Genomic DNA, 17,415 nt, shown 5'->3' on the forward strand with positions numbered 1-17,415 from the left:
ACAGGATAAGACTTTAATGCACACACATGCATTATATTTTTAGGGGGAAATTCGGGTATCAATATGCTGAAATGTTACTCTATTTTCTGAATTTGGTCATCGGTTTGAGTATGGCCTAGAGTCCTGCCCAGTTTGAAACCACACCCCTGTCCCAGTCCCATTCTGAGGAAGGCAGAGGCCAGAGCAAGTGTCTGCCTACACTCTTCTGTCTGAGGGGCAGGGTGCAGGCCGGGAAATTCATGTGCCCTCTGGGGTGTACCAATATCACACATAAAATGATATTTATCCCTAGCCTTTTACAGATGCTTCAGAAGAATAGATTGGAGTGTTAATTGTGCAGATAGAAAGTAGGGATAACGTTTAAAAAAGCTTTGAAGGATGTTGTAACTTTCTTTTTAAAAAAAATTTAGACTGCAAGCTAGCATTTTTGTGTTCATTAAAACTAAAGGGAAAAACTATAGATTTAGTCATAGGAACCTTTTCCTGAACATACTTTGATACACATTTGGGTGAGATGTAGGTGACCTATACAACCTCTTTTATTTTATTATCATTAAAAAAAAATTTTTTTTTTTGAGAGGAAGAGAGAGAGTCTTAAGCAGGCTCCATGCCCAGCACAGAACCTGACGCGGGGCTCAATCTCATAACCCTGAGATCAAGACCTGAGCTGAGACAGAATCAGACTCCTAACTGACTGAGCCACCTAGGAGTCCCCCTAGTACTTTTTTTTTTTAGATAGAAATTTTTATCTGAGGTTGTGGGGAAGTAATTCTGTAAAAGAGACTTACTAGCAACTGACTGCTGATCTGTTAGAAATATTAATAATTTACCTAATTTCTTTGTAAGAGATTTAGAAATTCAAGCTATAAGAATACATCAAAATATTACATTAAATTTCATAATATGTTACAATACAGGTTATCCATTTTATTAGTTACACAGTATAAAATTTGAGGTTAGCAAATTGGTAGAATTGTTAGTGTAATTGCCCAGTTTATTGTCATAAATGTTTTTAAAGGTTCTTCTTTTGTGTAGCAGTGAAATATGTGGTATATAACTTGGAATAATTATTGACCAAGTGTAATTCTTGGAGGAAATAAATAATACTGGGTTGTTACCGCAAGAAAGGAAACAGAACTAAAATTTATAGCAGTTTTAGTTTAGAATTTATGTAATCCCCAAATGAAATAATTTGAATTTAATTTCTATGAAATATTATGTGGGTTACTGTGAGATGGAACAGTGTCGTGTTTAAAACAGTCTGATACGTGATGCATTCTGTTTTCTGTTTTTCCTATATGATTTAATTTTTTAAAAAGCTTGTCATGCTCACTAAATTGATTTCATAATCCATAATGGATCACAACCTGCACTTTGAATAATGGTGCTTCAGAGAGAAGCTTGACTATTGTGTGGCCCTTCGTATGCTTCTCTTGCTTGAATAACATAAGATCAGGAATTGGTTATTTTCTGGGCAAAAGTCCAACACTAAATACCCACAGGAAAATGTCCAAGATCCAGTAATTTATTTTATCTTGATTTAAGGCTCACCTCCCTACCTCTCACCCTCCACCCTCAACTTGGGTCATTCCTTTTGGCCCCTTTCCCTCTGCTATTAAGCCTCCCTTGCTTGCCACCTAGGGCTTCCTGTTCTCTCAGAGTTCCCAGGAACCCTTATTGTAGATACTATTTAGGCAGTATAATATTCACTTGGTTGGTAAATTTAGATTTGACCTTTTTAATGGGAGTTAAGAACTCTATTCAAGGACAAGTATCAAAAAAGCCCCATACTTACACACATACCTCAATGTTCCTCAGGCAAATGGAATCCAAACTCAAAATTTTCTCTCCCTATGACCACTACTAGAATATTCCTTCCTTTAAGAAATTCAGTCAGCTTCTTGCAGTGGCTGATTTTATGTGTTGAGCATGTTGGCCTAACAGGACACTTGTAGCCTTCTGTTAACATTATGCAAATCTGCTCATTGAAAAGGAAAGAGAAGTAATTGGAAGCTTATTGGATGCCCCAGAAACTATGCCAAGAAGTACTTGACCTATGTTATTTCCTTTGATATTTGTAACACGTTGAGGTGAGAAAAATGATCTAACTAGCTCTTTCATGCAGTTATTTGGCAGAGCTGGAGTTTGAGCCCATAGCTGTCCAATCCCAAATCTATTCTAATTCTAATCTATTCTGCCAAAATGAAAATTAAAACAATGTAATATCGTAGTTTACTTATCAAATGGGTAACTTTTCTTTCTCTTTTTTTAATTTAAATTTAAATTAAACTTAATTTTTTAAAGATTTATGAATTTATTTGAGAGAGAGAGAACATGTGCAAGCAGGGGGAGGGGCTGAGGGAGAGGGAGACAAGCAGACCTCCCTGCTGAGCAGGGAGCCTGATGGCAGGGCTCGATCCTAAGGCCCCCAGATCATTACCTGAGCTGAAATCAAGAGTCAGATGCTCAACCGACTAAGCCACCCAGGCACCCATCTTTTTTTTTTTTTTTTTTTTTTTTTTTTAATGATGATGCTCACTGTTGACTCAGGGCTATAAAATAGGCTGCTTATATATACTGGTAAGAATGTGAGTTACCTACCACTTTTTTGGAGGCGGTTTTGCAATATGTAGCAAGTATCTTAAAAATACTGAGTCTTTCTTCTAGCATTTTTAGGAATTTATCCTGAGGAATTAATGAAGGAAACAGATTTATGTATATGAATATTAATCTCAACTTTGTTTGAAGAAAGATTCAGGATGAGCTAAGTGCTTAAGACTCAGAAAAAGGATTATAAAGTGATGCATCTATATCTATGTCTTAAAATTCTAGGCTGCTTTTAAATTGCTTTTGAATATTTAATAAGGAGAAAAATGCTCATGATAGAATAAGAAAGGTAAGCAGGATGAACATCATGATCCCAGTTGAAAATAAAATGGGATTATGTATCTATATATATGTAGAACGGAAGCCTGGAATGAAACACCCTTGAATTTTACAAGTGATTTTAAATGAGAAAAAATAACACACGAAGGGTGCCTTAATGGCATTTTCTAGGAAGGTTGCTTTATGATTCTCAGTTTTTCTCATGAGACTTCTAAAAAATGGGATTTACTCTTTTCCATATTGAGGGTTTGACTGCCATGAATTATTTTGAGAATCTTGTTTTAAACCCTCAGATATGAATAAGCCCAGTTTCCTCCTTTATTGATTTAGTGTGACTTCTCCTTATCCATATGAGGATCCAGTGTAATTTTATTATTATCATCTTTTAGGGTGAAGGTTTGGAATAACTTAGACTCATAGAATTGCCCCTGCCCCATGTTTTACTAGAAAAATGTTCAAACATATGGGAAGAGTTGAAAGACTTTTGTAGGGAGTACCTCCAAACTCACCATGTAGACTCTACTATTAATATTTTACATTATTTGCTTTACCACACAGTCTGTGTAACTGTCCCACTATCTATTTGTGTATCTATCCATCTTATTTTTTGATGCATTCTAAGCTAGTTGTAGACTTTAGTACATTTCCCAGAGTCATGAAGGTTTTAGGCTTAAGAGTGATTTTTTTTTTTTTAAGATTTTATTTATTTGTTAGAGAGTAGAGAGAGCACAAACAGGTGGAGGGGCAGAGGGAGAGGGAGAAGCAGGCTCCCCAATGAGCAAGGAGCCTGATGTGGAACTCAGTCCCAGGACCCTGGGATCATGACCTGAGCCGAAGGCAGATGCTCAACCATCTCAGCCACCCAGGAGTCCCTTAAGAGTGATTTTCAAACTTAAGAAAAGATATAAAACCGACATCTTACATTGCTAACACACGAAAGGGCTGTAGGTGGTGCTGCCCTGGTGGAAAGCAGAATGAGATCCAGAGTTTCTTTTGTGCCCTCTTCCCCATCTTCCCCTTTATTAAGGGTTCCTCAGCATGGTTTGAAATATAGCACTCCTAAAAAAAAAAAGAAAGGGAGGAGGGAGGGAGGAAGGAAGGAAGGAAGACAGCACTCCTACCTTCATTACCATTTGAGGAAACGACCCAGACGTGTCACATGACTTGCCCAAGGTTGCAGAGTAAGTTATGGCTGAACTAGGAGTCCAGTCCAAGTCTCCTGATGTTGATTGCCATGACTCTTCAAGATTGTAGCCGCCCAGAGCTGTAGAATCACAGGATCTGAGCATTAGAACTAATCATAAAGTTATTTGTTCCGTCATTCCTCCTTCCTTTAATTATGAGGAAGCCACCTGCTCTTCTTTTGTGGCAGTGTAAGCCTACTTATTTTGGGGATAGATCTTGACATAAAAGAGAAGGGAACTGTGCTGTTAAAATAGATTTCTGATGTGGGATCAATGACTTGGATGATTCATAAAAATCATACTATGACTTCATGGTCTAGTGAAAATCATGATTTAAAATAATTGTGATATTTTATAATATATGTAAGTGTGGATATTGTAATGGGCTCCATCTGCTAATTTGAATTTGCTGATTTAAAATTTTTTTGAAATAAAAAGTAGATTTAAAAACATTTTTTAATGCTCTCTTTTCAAAATTTTATATTTTTAAATTCTACTTAGTTAACATACAAGAGTAGATTTTTAAAAATTCACAGTTAATCGCCTATAATTGTGGCATTACACAAAGTAAAATTTACTGCTTCAGCCTGGAAATGAATTAAAAAGGGAGTGTTTTTTTGCACTTACAGTTGTTATTATTTCTGATCATATAGAATATACTTTTTAGGAAGTACGTGCTATCACCAGTTATCACAACTGTTCTCTTTTTTTAATCTCCTAAAAACTCAGTGAAGAAGAGGAGGAACTGGCACAGGCATGACTACACGGAAGTTGATGACGGCTCCAAACCAGTGCAGGCTGGGACCAGGACTTTTGTGAAGCAATTACGTTCTCGAGTCTTCCCAAGGTATGGAAACTTGTTCTCACCAAAGAAAATTTGAGAATGTTACCTAATAAAGTGGCATCATCTAAAGCAATGTTTTCAAACTCCAGGTTGCCACCCATTCTCAGCTTTTTACTCTTGTTTTTTTCATGAAATAGAAACTAGTGGCGCATCGTAAGTAATAGGAGTAAATAAGCACAGTTTCATGGACCTGTTGTGTTATACATATGTGTACGGGGGCGCCTTGTAAAAATACATTAACTGTGGATCTCCGTCCAGAAAATTTGAAATACGCTCACCTAAGGCAGTTGTCTCCAGGACTGGGCTCCCCGTCATGTGCAACAGCTGCTTGTCTTCCCCTTTTACCTCACCTGTTCGGATTTTCAAACTCTGTTTTTTTCTTGTGTTGTTTTCATATCTCTCTCTCCACTCTGGGTCTGTCAGAGGTACCCATACCCATTGCTCAGCCTCTCTGGTGGCAGCAGGACTGGGCTTTTTGATTTTTAAAAGATAATGGGAAGTGTTTGACTTCTCTGTGGCTCAGAGAGAGTCAAAAGTATTACACAGCATTTAATCATGCTAATTTAGATCATTTCCTGCTCGCTGCCTGACATCTATTTAAAGTGATAATGCTTAATAGCCTTTTACACAAGATCATATCCAGGCTTGTTAAAGAGGGGAAGCACAATTTAAATTTAAATCTCAACATCACATGCAGCCTATTAAGGAATTATTTCAGATCCTGTAACTATTAAACCCTTGCTATTTCTTCACAGTCTAACATTCCTGTCTATCCCTCTCCCCCTTAATCCTTAAACAGAAACATATAATTGATACGCACATAGTGTTGTCTCCCTCAGGTCTGCTGAGCTTTCCACAGTGGTTTCCACATGACTTCTGTGATATTAAAGGTCTTTGTCTCAAATACTCTCTTTTATCAGTTTCAAAGTGGTTGGAAGAATGTTTGTTTTCCTGGATTGGTTTGGAGCCTAGGGCCAGAGTTTTCAGCCTGGGTCTATGAACTGGCTTCAGAGAGGCTTGTGAGTTTCTTAAACCTGTATAAAGTGTTTAGTGTCAATATGTGAATGTGCATTTTTCAGGAAGAGGAGCCGTGGCTTTTATTTTTTTCAAATAGGCTTGTGACCTGAAAGAACAGTGTTAAAAACGCTGGCCTGGGGCTGCCTGTGTCCTCTGTACCAAAGTAATAACCACGGAGAGCAGGTTATAGGGGTGGTCACAAATGTCTAAACTCTAATTACCGCTAATCTAAGGTTTTTGGTTTTATTTTGTTTAACTCCATAAACCTTCACATCATTTAAAACCATATATAGAGTGACAGTAATTAATTAAATTACACATACTTGATGTGATTAACACAGAAGTGTATAAAATAAAGTGAACGGGTTATCTCACCTCCCCCCTCTCATTTTAAACTTAGGGTGAGCCTTTTGAGACATTTTTCTACATAAATGATTACATTTAAAGTATTTATGTATATAAATGTGTAGATGTGTGTGTGTATATATATATGCATCTAATTTAAAAAAAAATAAAATGGGGTTATGTTCTGCATATGATGTGCAACTTGCTTTTTTTATTCTATTTCATCGGTATCTTGCCCTGTGTATACAAAAATTTACCTCCCTCCTTAACTGCTGTGTAGTATGCAGTTGTGTATATTCACCATAATTTACTTAACCATCCCTCTATGGTGTATGTTTAGTTTGTCTCCAATTTTTTTCTCTTGCAAATAATGATGTACCTATATTTTTAAGCACTTGTATTTATATATTTTTGATCAACAGGTTAAGTAAAACACCACAAACATTAAAGATCAAGAAGTACAAGTGATTTGAAATTCTCCCTCAGATTGGAGTTGAGGGAATTGTTTGATTCTCAGAGTTTGGGGAAAGAGGACAACTGGGAGATGCTTGTGGGGAAACTAAAAGGCAGTACAGAACTCAATGAGTCAGATGAAGGAGATCTAAACCCTTCAAATATAAGACTATCCAGAAAAAGTCTGTCTCATTTTGGGGAGCTTCAAACTGACCTTTTCTTATTGAGAGGGTGGACAGATCAGAACCCAATAATTCAGAGAACCAGTATCTCTTGTCTTCTTGATGCCAAGGCTGCAGGTGACAGCAAGACAGTTAAGGTCTGATTGTGTAAATGGCAACTGTTGTGTTTTAACCTGTAAAGCAAGTGTTGTTCTTTTTTGAAGGTATAACAGCTGCATTCTGAGCAATTGGGAGATAAAATCTAGAACATCCCCATTTAAAGGGATCTTTGGTTTATGGTTAGAGGACAATGGAAAGGGACAAACCACACTTAAGTATGATGCTTATGACGTGTTACTCATGAGAGTGGGCAGCTGGGGTTGAGAATCCCTTTTTAAAAAGTGGCTTAAGGCGACCACTTGCTGAAACTTACGAAATACTGGTTGTAACAGATAAATTGGGAGTTCATTTTCGACATTTGTCTCAGTGGACGGGGACCATGGGAGCTAGCCATCCTCTGTTGTGCAAGACAACAGTGAATTGTTCTGTGTCCATGAGACTTTGAAATGTCTAACAAATATTTGTGTAGAATTTTATAGCCAGATAGAATCTTCTCTGTTTTACTTATCCTGACACCAAGTTTTATTCTAATGTGCCCCCTTACCTTTTGCTCTTCTGATTTCCTGCACAACTTGTATTTAGTGCCTTCTGATCTAGTTACTTCTCTTAAATTCAGTCACTCATTACAACAAGTTGTAATCATTCTATTATTATATTATCTCTTCTAGTGTAGTTATCTAAACATTTACATATTGAAATATATATTTTGCTATAAACTAATTTTTTCTCTTGTTTTGGTGAAGGCATTTAATATAATACATATATATTTTTCCAATTGTATGTATTAAAGTAATTATCTATGACTTTTACTTTAGGATAGTAAAAGGGACTTGATAAACCATTTGTTCTAGAAAGGAGAATCAGGTATGATAGGTTGAGAACTGCTGATATAGACAATAATATAGTATATGAGTTAACCCATTACCAGACTATTTTTCTTAAAGTGAACTTTCCAACAAAGATGACGTTTTACTCTTATGTTTTCCTTAGTGCCGATGAAATCATTGTAAAGATGCATGGCAGCCAGCTGACACAAAGATACCTGGAGAAACATGGATTTGAAGTTCCTATTATGGTCCCCAAATTAGATGATCTAGGACTCAGGCTCCCTCCACCTACTTTTTCTGTCATGGATGTGGAACGCTATGTAGGTACGCACTTGATTCCTTTAAGTACTTGGGAAAATGGTGGTAAAAGTAGTAGTAGTATTGTTCTAATTACATTAGAAGTTGAGTGAGGAGATGTTAGTTTAGTTTTATGGGTCAGGGAAAGTGAAATTCAGTATCACCTAGGTCGAAAACTGTTTCTTCTGAGCAGACCTACAATTGTCAGAAAAAGAGAATGAAACACCTGATCTGTTCTTATTTATTCAACCTCATCCTGCCACTTTTTTTGTTATCATCAAATTTTCTGGTACTTGCTTAGGAGAAATAGTTGCTGAGGCGTAACTACAGATACCAGGAGGAAGACACTGGGAAATTGGACTGGTTCTAGGACTCTGTAGCATTCAGGAGCAGGATCATTGACCTCTGGTACCTAGAGAAAGGCTGGAAAAAAGAGGAGACCATGTTCAGCCGTTTCTATATTCATGACTTGATGATATTGCCACTTCATGGTGTCTGGACTCAGTGTGTGATTTTGAGGCCCAGAAAGGTATAAGAAACAAGGGGGAAAACCATTTCTCTGTTGCAGTCTTCTTGACATTTTCAGTCATTTTGTTCGTTCTCATCATGGTATCTATAGATAAAACTGACTATATGTAGATCTCATTCCATGTCAGCTATAGATAGAGATTTTTTTTGAGGATTAGATCTCAAATCGACCTTGACTCCGAACTGTACATTTACTGCAGTGCATTATCTCCTGAGTATAAAATGTCTGAGAACTTGTCCCTTTATTGAGCCATTGGGTGACAGTTTTCATTGATAACTGCTTCACTGAGGAAACCCAGTTTAATGTCATAACTTCACATTCAGCTAATTCTGAATTATTTGATAAACTAGGGGATGAGGCTGAGGTTTAACCTGAGCCTGTTTGCATAAGTAGCACTGTAAAATAAGTGGCTAGTGTAATATAAGTTTAGGAAAAAATAGTCCAACGCCTAGATAGTTTACTTTTTAGCACTGCAAAATGCTTCGGTTAACAGAACTGTTTTGCCTTTTACGTATAAAATAAAGTCTACTAGGCAGTGCATTAATATAACGTTACACTATAGTAAGAAAATGGCATTTATTTGATTTCTCTCTCAGATTGATTAAATATTGCCATAATTTGAATTCCATTTGTCTTGTAGGACATTGCAAAACTGGGTATGCTTTCTAGGGTGACAGTACAGTGATGTGCGAGAGATGCCTGATGGTTTTCTAGGAAAACTCTAAATCCCAATTGAGAACTCGTTTCACATGCATTAATATGAACTGATTTTTGCTTCCTAACCACTGATTTTTTTTCTTGAAGCAGAGTATTAGAAGACACTACCTGGCAAGCAGAAATTGTCATGGTTACATTGTTCACTAATTCCACAGTGACTGACTGGTTTTTCTAAATGATAGAATCTTAGGTGTTATAGAAGTGAAAGGACGAAGTCAGTCCCCTCATTTTATGCATGAGGACGTGGAAACTCAGAGCACGTGGCACAGTTCCCACATACCAATATAATGCATTTTTGTCAGTGTGAGCTGCACACAAGAAATCATTAGTGTGTAGAAAACTTCATAAACATTTAAGTTTTCTCGTGTTAATTAGTAACTCTGTCTTAATTGCTTTATTATTTCCCTGAAAAGCGGCCCCCTTTTCCAAAAGTTCCAGTTGGACTTAAAAAGTAAGGATACAGGCAGAATCTTTGTCTAGGCTACGTAGTTTTATGGTTGGCTTTAAGTAAATACAGTTTTTAAAATATTTTTGTTTAAGGCATCTATTGATGTAACTCTTAAGCCCGATAATAAGACTATAATTTTTCTCTGCAGGTGGTGACAAAGTGATAGATGTCATTGATGTGGCAAGGCAGGCAGACAGCAAAATGACCCTTCACAATTATGTTAAATACTTCACGAATCCTAACAGACCAAAAGTGTTAAATGTGATCAGCCTTGAATTTTCAGATACAAAGTGAGTAGTCCTGGACATTTTGGTTTAGTTTTCTCAGTGTTAGCTAAATGTAGTTAAATGATAAATTTATTTTAGTAAGAAACCTAATTATGACTTCTAAAGTGGTCCAGTAATAGCACTGTTGTACACTTTGCTTTGGCACGCACCGAGAATATTTAGAAATATGATGAATTTTAAACTTTTAAGTATTGTTGTTAACCTAGAGTTCCATTTAATTTCTTGGTTTGGGTTGAGATGGGAGATGAAACTTTAAGAACTTTTAATTTGCATGATGTGGGTATGTGTGTATATGTGTGTTTGTTTTTTTAAAGGATGTCTGAATTGGTGGAGGTCCCTGATATAGCCAGAAAACTTTCCTGGGTGGAAAATTATTGGCCAGATGATTCAGTTTTTCCCAAGCCATTTGTTCAGAAATATTGCTTAATGGGAGTTCAAGACAGCTACACAGATTTCCACATTGACTTTGGTGGAACTTCAGTTTGGTACCATGTCCTCTGGGTAAGATTGGGGTATTTCTTTGTTCTCTCATTGACAGAAACATTTAGTCCTATTTTTCCAGGAATGCATTCATTTGCTGTAAATGACATTTATAAAGAGGGAAGTTTTTGTACTTTTTAAGTAGGATCCAGCATTTTACCTTTAAGCATTGTGTTTTTGTTTTTGTTTTTTTAAATCTCAAGTAATGGAGGGGCCACCATGAGTTTTTAATTTATATTTAGTTTCCTTTTTTTGTCCCCATCTTATAAATTGGTCTCTTGTAGCCTTTTGTCTCTTTGTTTCCTCTTCGCCCTAGTCAATTTTCCGTTAATCCCTGAATCAAAAAGCGGATTACAGCAAAATTACAGTAATTTTGCTTCTGATTTTAAGGGTAGGCCAGGACAGCTAGTTGAATAAGTCAGAAATGCCCATGAAAATACTAATTCTTCTTGGCAGCTTATATTGACCTTGCTTTATCTAGAACTGCGCTATTCAGTACAGTAGCCACTGGCCACATGTGGCTAAATTTAAATAATTATAATTAAATATAATTTAAAACTCAGTTCCTTATTTGCACTAGTCCCATTTCAAGTGCTCAGTAGCCACACGTGGCTTCTGACTAGTGTATTGTATAGCACAGATATAAAGCATTTCCATCATCACACAAAGTTCTATTGGGCAGTGCTGGTCTAGAACCAGACCTCGGTCTGTATACAATGCCTATGCTTCAGCAGTGCTCTGGACTGTATTCGATGCTGTGTCCTTGAGCTCCTGTTCTTCTTCTCTATGAGAAGGCAAAGGGTTAGTTGATTAAAGGAAGTTTATTTACAGGTCTTTAAAAAAAATAATCATATTATAGATCTTAGGGGCAAGGGCAAAGTTTGCAGAGATGACTCTGTGACCTGGGCCTGTTAATGTACATGTATTTACTTCCCTACCGTGAAAATGAGATCAGTAAGATGTCTGTGATGCTTACCCTCCTCTCTTGTAACTGTTTCTCCAATGCTACTTTATTGACTCCTGGTCATATTTTGGAGGGGGAGCTTTAGCTTTTGTGAAGATGCTTATTAAGGGCAATAGTTATTGATCAGTTTGTGAAAGATGTCTTCTTGAGCCTAAAAAATCTGATAATTATCTAATTTAATTTAGATCATTATATTGGAATATTGATCCGTGTAGGCCATCCTAAGAGTGGCATTTTTTTTTTTTCAAAAATAGTGTGATTACTTCCTTCTAGGGTGAGAAGATTTTCTATTTGATAAAGCCAACAGATGAAAACTTGGCACTTTATGAGTCTTGGAGTTCATCTGTGACCCAGAGTGAGGTGTTCTTTGGAGATAAGGTGGATAAATGCTACAAATGTGTGGTAAAGCAGGGACATACTTTATTTGTTCCTACAGGTAAGGCTTTCCTCCCATCCCCTCTCCCCATAGTTGATGCTCAGTCACATGGAGTCGGCTTTTTATTAGAACCTCTGGCTTTAACATGGTTGGAAAAGAGCTTTGCATAGCCTGAGAGAGAATTCTGATCTTGGACTTTTCATTGCTTTGACCCTTAGAGGGCTTCTCTTGTAGTTAGGATCTGTTTTGGAATTGTGTTTTATGTCATTTGCCTTCATTTTAATTTTTATTCAGATAAAATTCATATGCCATAATATTTATCCTTTCAAAGTGTACAAGTTAGTGTTTTTTGGTGGATTAACAAAGTTGTGCACCCATACCACTTGCAGAACGTTTCATCACCTCAAAAAGAAACCCCTACCAGTTAGTAGGTGTTCCCCATTCCCCCTCCCCGTGCCCCTGGCAACCACTTACTGTACTTTTCTGTCTCTGTGGATTTGCCTATTCTGGATATTTCATGTATAATATGTGGAATACGTGGTCTTTTGTATCTAGCTTCTTTTCGTTAGCTTAATGTTTACTAGGCTCATCCATGTGGTATCACATGTCAGCGCTTCCTTACTTTTTATGGCCAAATGATATTCCACTATATGGATAAACCACATTTTGTTTATCCATTCATCAGTTGATGAACATTGGGTTGTTTCCACTTTTTGGCTATTATGAATAGTGATGCTTTGAACATTTGTGTAGAAGTTTTTGTGTGGAGGTATGGTTTTCATTTCTCTTGGTTATATATATACCTAGTAATGAAACTGTGGGGCCATAGAGTTTATGATGTTTAACTTTTTGAGGAACTGCTAAACTCTTTTCCATGTGGTTGCACCACTTTACATTCCCACCAGCTCCAATTTCTCCACGTCTGTACACATGTTCTCTCCACTGTACACATGTTCCAATTTCTCCACGTCTTTACCAACACTGTAATTATCTTTTTTATTTTGACCGTTCCAGTAGATGTGAAGTAATGGTATCTTATTGTGGTTTTGATTTGCATTTTCTTAATGAGTAATGATGCTGAACTTTTTTCTTGTGCTTATTGGCTATTTGTATGTATATCTTTGGAGAACTGTCTATTCAAATTCTTTGCCCATTTTTAATTGGGTTATTTGTCTTTTTATTGTTGAGTTGTAAGTGTTCTTGATATATTCTGTATACTAGATATATGATCTAGATATGTCCAGATATATGATTTGCAAGTAACTCTCCTGTTCTGGGGCTTATCATTTCATTTTCTTTATATGTTCTTTGTAATGTCCTTTGCACAAAATTTTAAAATTTTGATGACATGCTTTCAATTTTAACGGGTCAGCTCTACATTGCTATCAAAGGCCAACCCTGCTGTAAGAATCTGGGCTGCTGTCCTGGGACACTGGAGGCAGCGGGTATATTTTGAGGGACCCTGGGAAGGGACTGAATACCAGCCTTAGCTATAGTCTCAAGTATAGGTATCAGGAGTGTCACTTTGAGATGTGACTGAATGCAGGATGTGGACTCTCCCAGCCACTGGTTTTGAGAATTATGGTTTTCCGATGTGGGTGACCTTACTTGCCGGAGTTCACAGGGATCTGTTGCCACAGGCCTTGCTTTCTTGCCTTGCCTCTGGTGTATGTAATAATAAATAGGTATTGAATAAATGAATGAATACATGCCAGACTTTATAAAATCTAGATAAGTATCAATATTTTTATTGTGCGTGGGCTCAGCTCCTCCCTTAATTCCTCTTCCCAGGGCTCCCTTTTGCAACAAATATTTTGTTATGCTCTCTTCAAAACCTTGAATTCAAATTCATTCATGCTATAACCTCCTATACCAATTATGTCCCCCCAAATTGATGTAATGATCTAACTAGAATAGAAAGAAGAAACCAAAAAGCAATTTATAATAAAATACTATTTCAAAATGTGCCTGCTCATACAGGTGTATGATTGGCAACTCAAATTCTATAGCATTGGTGTAGATTAGTGGTTCTCAAATGTCACTGAGCATTAGAATCACCTGGAGGGCTTATTAAAACATGAATTGCTGGGCCTCATCCCCAGCGGTTCTGATTCAGTAGATCTGGGGGGCGGGGGGGGCGGGAGGGGGTTGTTGAGAATTGCATTTCTAAAGGTTCCCAATTGTTGGCTGTTGCTGCCAGTCTGGGACCGCACTTAGACAACCACTGCCCTAGGGACTGTTGCTTTTTCCCAGGGTAGCTGGCAACTGATAAATTTCCAGACAAACTATAGTTTCCTTCAATTTACAGAGTAGTTGTATTCCTGGAAAATTGTGCCAAAACTGTGCAAAAAATACTTTGTTTACTTATATAATGGACTTATAGTTTCTAGACTTAGACCATTAATGGCAGATTTTGTACCTATGTGAATGCCCAGCAGAGAGTCCTGAGTAATGCACGACTGTTGCTTACTATATGGAGTGGCCTGCTTGTTGCATCCCTGGCTCTCGCTCATGTAATATCACTGATGCCTCTTGATCATTGAGACAATCAAAAAAAATCCTCCAAACGTTCCTTAACATCCTTTACAGGCGGTGCTGCCTCTGGTGAGAACCATTGATCGGTAGGATTTGTAGCTGACAAAAATTTTTCATTTGTGATTTCAGGGTGAAGCTCAAGGCTTTGTGCCTTTGAGCACACAAATGGCACCACTTGAAAGTCAGTCTTTAACGGAATTTTTTCCGTGTCACAGCATAATGAGGGATCAAAAAATGAAAAATATAAAGAAAATGGGATCTATTTTAATAGCTAATTTTTACTCGCAAACATATTTGTACATATTTATTTTTATACGAAGGCTTTATGTTCAGTCTATGGATTTTGTTTTCAAAAGTTAGGCATCATCTTTTAGAAATGATTCTTACTTTGAAAACATATTTATGGGAAAATAAGACATCATTTTAATTGCCAACATTTGTATCTTAGGACCCATAGCCCTCCACAGCGAAATGTGGGTGATCTCCCTTTTTCTTCTTAGCGCCAGGTCTCCAGTTAAATTCCACTCCTCCTTGCTTAGTCCCTCAGAGCACTGCTCATTTCTGGATGACACTAAAGAAGTGAAGGCACAGCCAGTCCCATGTTCATTTAATGGAAATGTGCTCACTTCATTCTTAACCACATTTGACTCCTCTTAGAGTAACATTTTGAATGTGAAATTGGATTGTGTTTTTAAACTAAAAAACTAAAACAGCAGCAGCCACAAAAACCATCACCTATCTTGTACCATGATTTTGTCTGATTGGACCAATGCATTTGTTTTCTGAAACTCAGCACAGAGTCTGGCATATAATCGGTATTTAATAAATACTTGAACGAATGTGTCTCTAGATTATAATAGGCATTAACTTCTCCAGCTCTGGTGGAGTATGAAGTAAACTGGTGTTGGTATTTTGAGTTTCTCATTTCACAGGTAGAGATCACATTTGTTTGGTTTAACTATTGGAAACTCACTGATGTATATTTTAACTGTTCCAGGGTGGATTCATGCTGTGCTCACATCTCAGGACTGTATGGCTTTTGGGGGGAACTTTCTGCATAACCTTAACATTGGCATGCAGCTCAGGTTTGTGTCATCAGGATCTAAAAGATCTTTTGTTTTTTCTTAAGATATTATTTTTAAAGTTTCAAACAAATAAATTCAGCAATATATTTTAATTGCAATCTCATGGAGGTAGGCCCTGAGGAATTATTAGGAATAGGACCTTTAAACCAAATGTATTATCATAAGATTTTGTTAGGAAGACTCCTTGATGCATTTCAAGTCTAAAAACAAAAAGAGTCATTTATTCAGTTTGACACTAAATATATCCCTGAATTTCAAAATTTTATAAAAATGTGTGGGCTCTATCCTTTGGCTGTTTTTACAGTTAGGGAAAGGAACCAAATCCAGTCAGACTCGGTGCTGGTGGAAAGTAATCCGAACTTAAGATTGCTGCTTTAGTTTTGCTGTGGGTAAAGGATTAACAGCTATTTTCCCTTATGTCTGAGATTGACCTTTGGGTAACTGTTCCCCCGGTAGCCTAAAGAGAGTAGAGTGTTACCAGGCTACACTGTTTAAGGTAAAATGACTTCTGACTGATTAACTGCATCAGGACTGGGAGAACTAGAGAATCCATATGTTTGGGCTTTCCTGAGTGTGGTGACTCTTGTAACTTGGCAAGCCCAGAGGGAACCCTGGAAGCTATGTGTCTGTAGAGATATTTCGAGAAATAGTGTCATGAAGCTCGAAGCCAGGGCACCTCCCACACCGTCAAATGTGAATCTTGCTTCTTTACCTGGAGTGTCCCTGGGGGAAAGAGGACTACTGGCTGTAGGGATTGCTGCCAGGACTCCCACAGAAGAATAACACTGTGGCAGGCTGTGGATCCTGTCTTCTCACCTCCACCAGCGCCAAGTGTGTCCTTGAGCTTGAATGCTTAGTAGAGCCTAAAGAAGACTCCCGGAGTGGGTGTTGTGGTGCTAACACAGGGAGCTGTTTTCTACACATACTGTTTTATTTGTTATGGTGGAACCCTTGTGAAATTCCTTCTGCTAAGACTACGGTGCATATCCCAAGGTTCTGATCTTTGGGAAGACCAGTGTAAATCTTCAGTATGCTGTCAGATTTGTTAAGGTCAGACCTGGGTAAGATCACAGTTCATTCTTATTCAAATGTGTGCTCGTTTTATTTTCCTTAAGTTGGTTGCCTCCATTTAACTTGGAAATGCTAATATTAATACTAAATTTCTTCAAATTTTCTCTAGGTGTTATGAGATGGAAAAAAGGCTAAAAACACCAGATCTTTTCAAATTCCCTTTCTTTGAAGCCATATGTTGGTTTGTAGCCAAAAATTTGCTGGAAACCTTGAAAGGTAATTAATAATCTATACATTATGATGCATGATGTTTGTAAATTCGTGAAAAGCCACTGATAGAAAGAGGGGCTCCTTTATTGTTATTATGGTGTAGCTATTGCTCCTGTTTTGTTTTTTAAAATATGCATGATTTCCCCTGTCAGGAGCCTTTTTAGCACATCAGACTCTCTAGTCCGTAGCCTTAAAAATCAGATCTATGAAGAGCTGCATCAGAACAGCACAGGTAATACTGAAAAATGTTCATTTCACCCTGGACTCTAGCAGCCTGCACACACTGTCAGACATGTAAACGTGCCTCCCTCACAAAAGTGCAGTTCAAGCTACAGGACTGTTTCTGTCATGTGTGTTCCCAAACATTTGCTTTAAAAAATCGAGGGAAGGGGCGCCTGGGTGGCTCAGTCGTTAAGCTTCTGCCTTCGGCTCGGGTCATGGTCCCAGGGTCCTGGGATCGAGCCCCGCGTCGGGCTCCCTGCTCAGCGGGAAGCCTGCTTCTCCCTCTCGCACTCCCCCTGCTTGTGTTCCTGCTCTTGCTGTGTCTCTCTCTGTCAAATAAATAAAATCTTTTTTTTT

The 17,415-nt window shown here is 37.6% G+C and overlaps 1 protein-coding gene across 2 annotated transcripts in view; it reads left to right on the forward strand.

Moving 5' to 3' along the window:
* KDM7A (lysine demethylase 7A) overlaps window positions 1-17,415 on the forward strand; it is an 82,816-nt gene that overhangs the window by 39,082 nt on the left and 26,319 nt on the right. For both annotated transcript variants that reach the window (XM_032401460.1, XM_032401462.1), the window contains exons 3-9: window positions 4,800-4,917; window positions 8,001-8,161; window positions 9,977-10,118; window positions 10,430-10,616; window positions 11,833-11,995; window positions 15,468-15,555; window positions 16,736-16,842. In XM_032401460.1, the coding sequence (XP_032257351.1) occupies window positions 4,800-4,917; window positions 8,001-8,161; window positions 9,977-10,118; window positions 10,430-10,616; window positions 11,833-11,995; window positions 15,468-15,555; window positions 16,736-16,842 (966 nt within the window). The remainder of the gene's footprint in view (window positions 1-4,799; window positions 4,918-8,000; window positions 8,162-9,976; window positions 10,119-10,429; window positions 10,617-11,832; window positions 11,996-15,467; window positions 15,556-16,735; window positions 16,843-17,415) is intronic.

Source organism: Phoca vitulina, unplaced genomic scaffold (assembly GCF_004348235.1).
Source record: "Phoca vitulina isolate PV1807 unplaced genomic scaffold, GSC_HSeal_1.0 scaffold4, whole genome shotgun sequence".
NCBI lineage: Eukaryota > Metazoa > Chordata > Mammalia > Carnivora > Phocidae > Phoca > Phoca vitulina.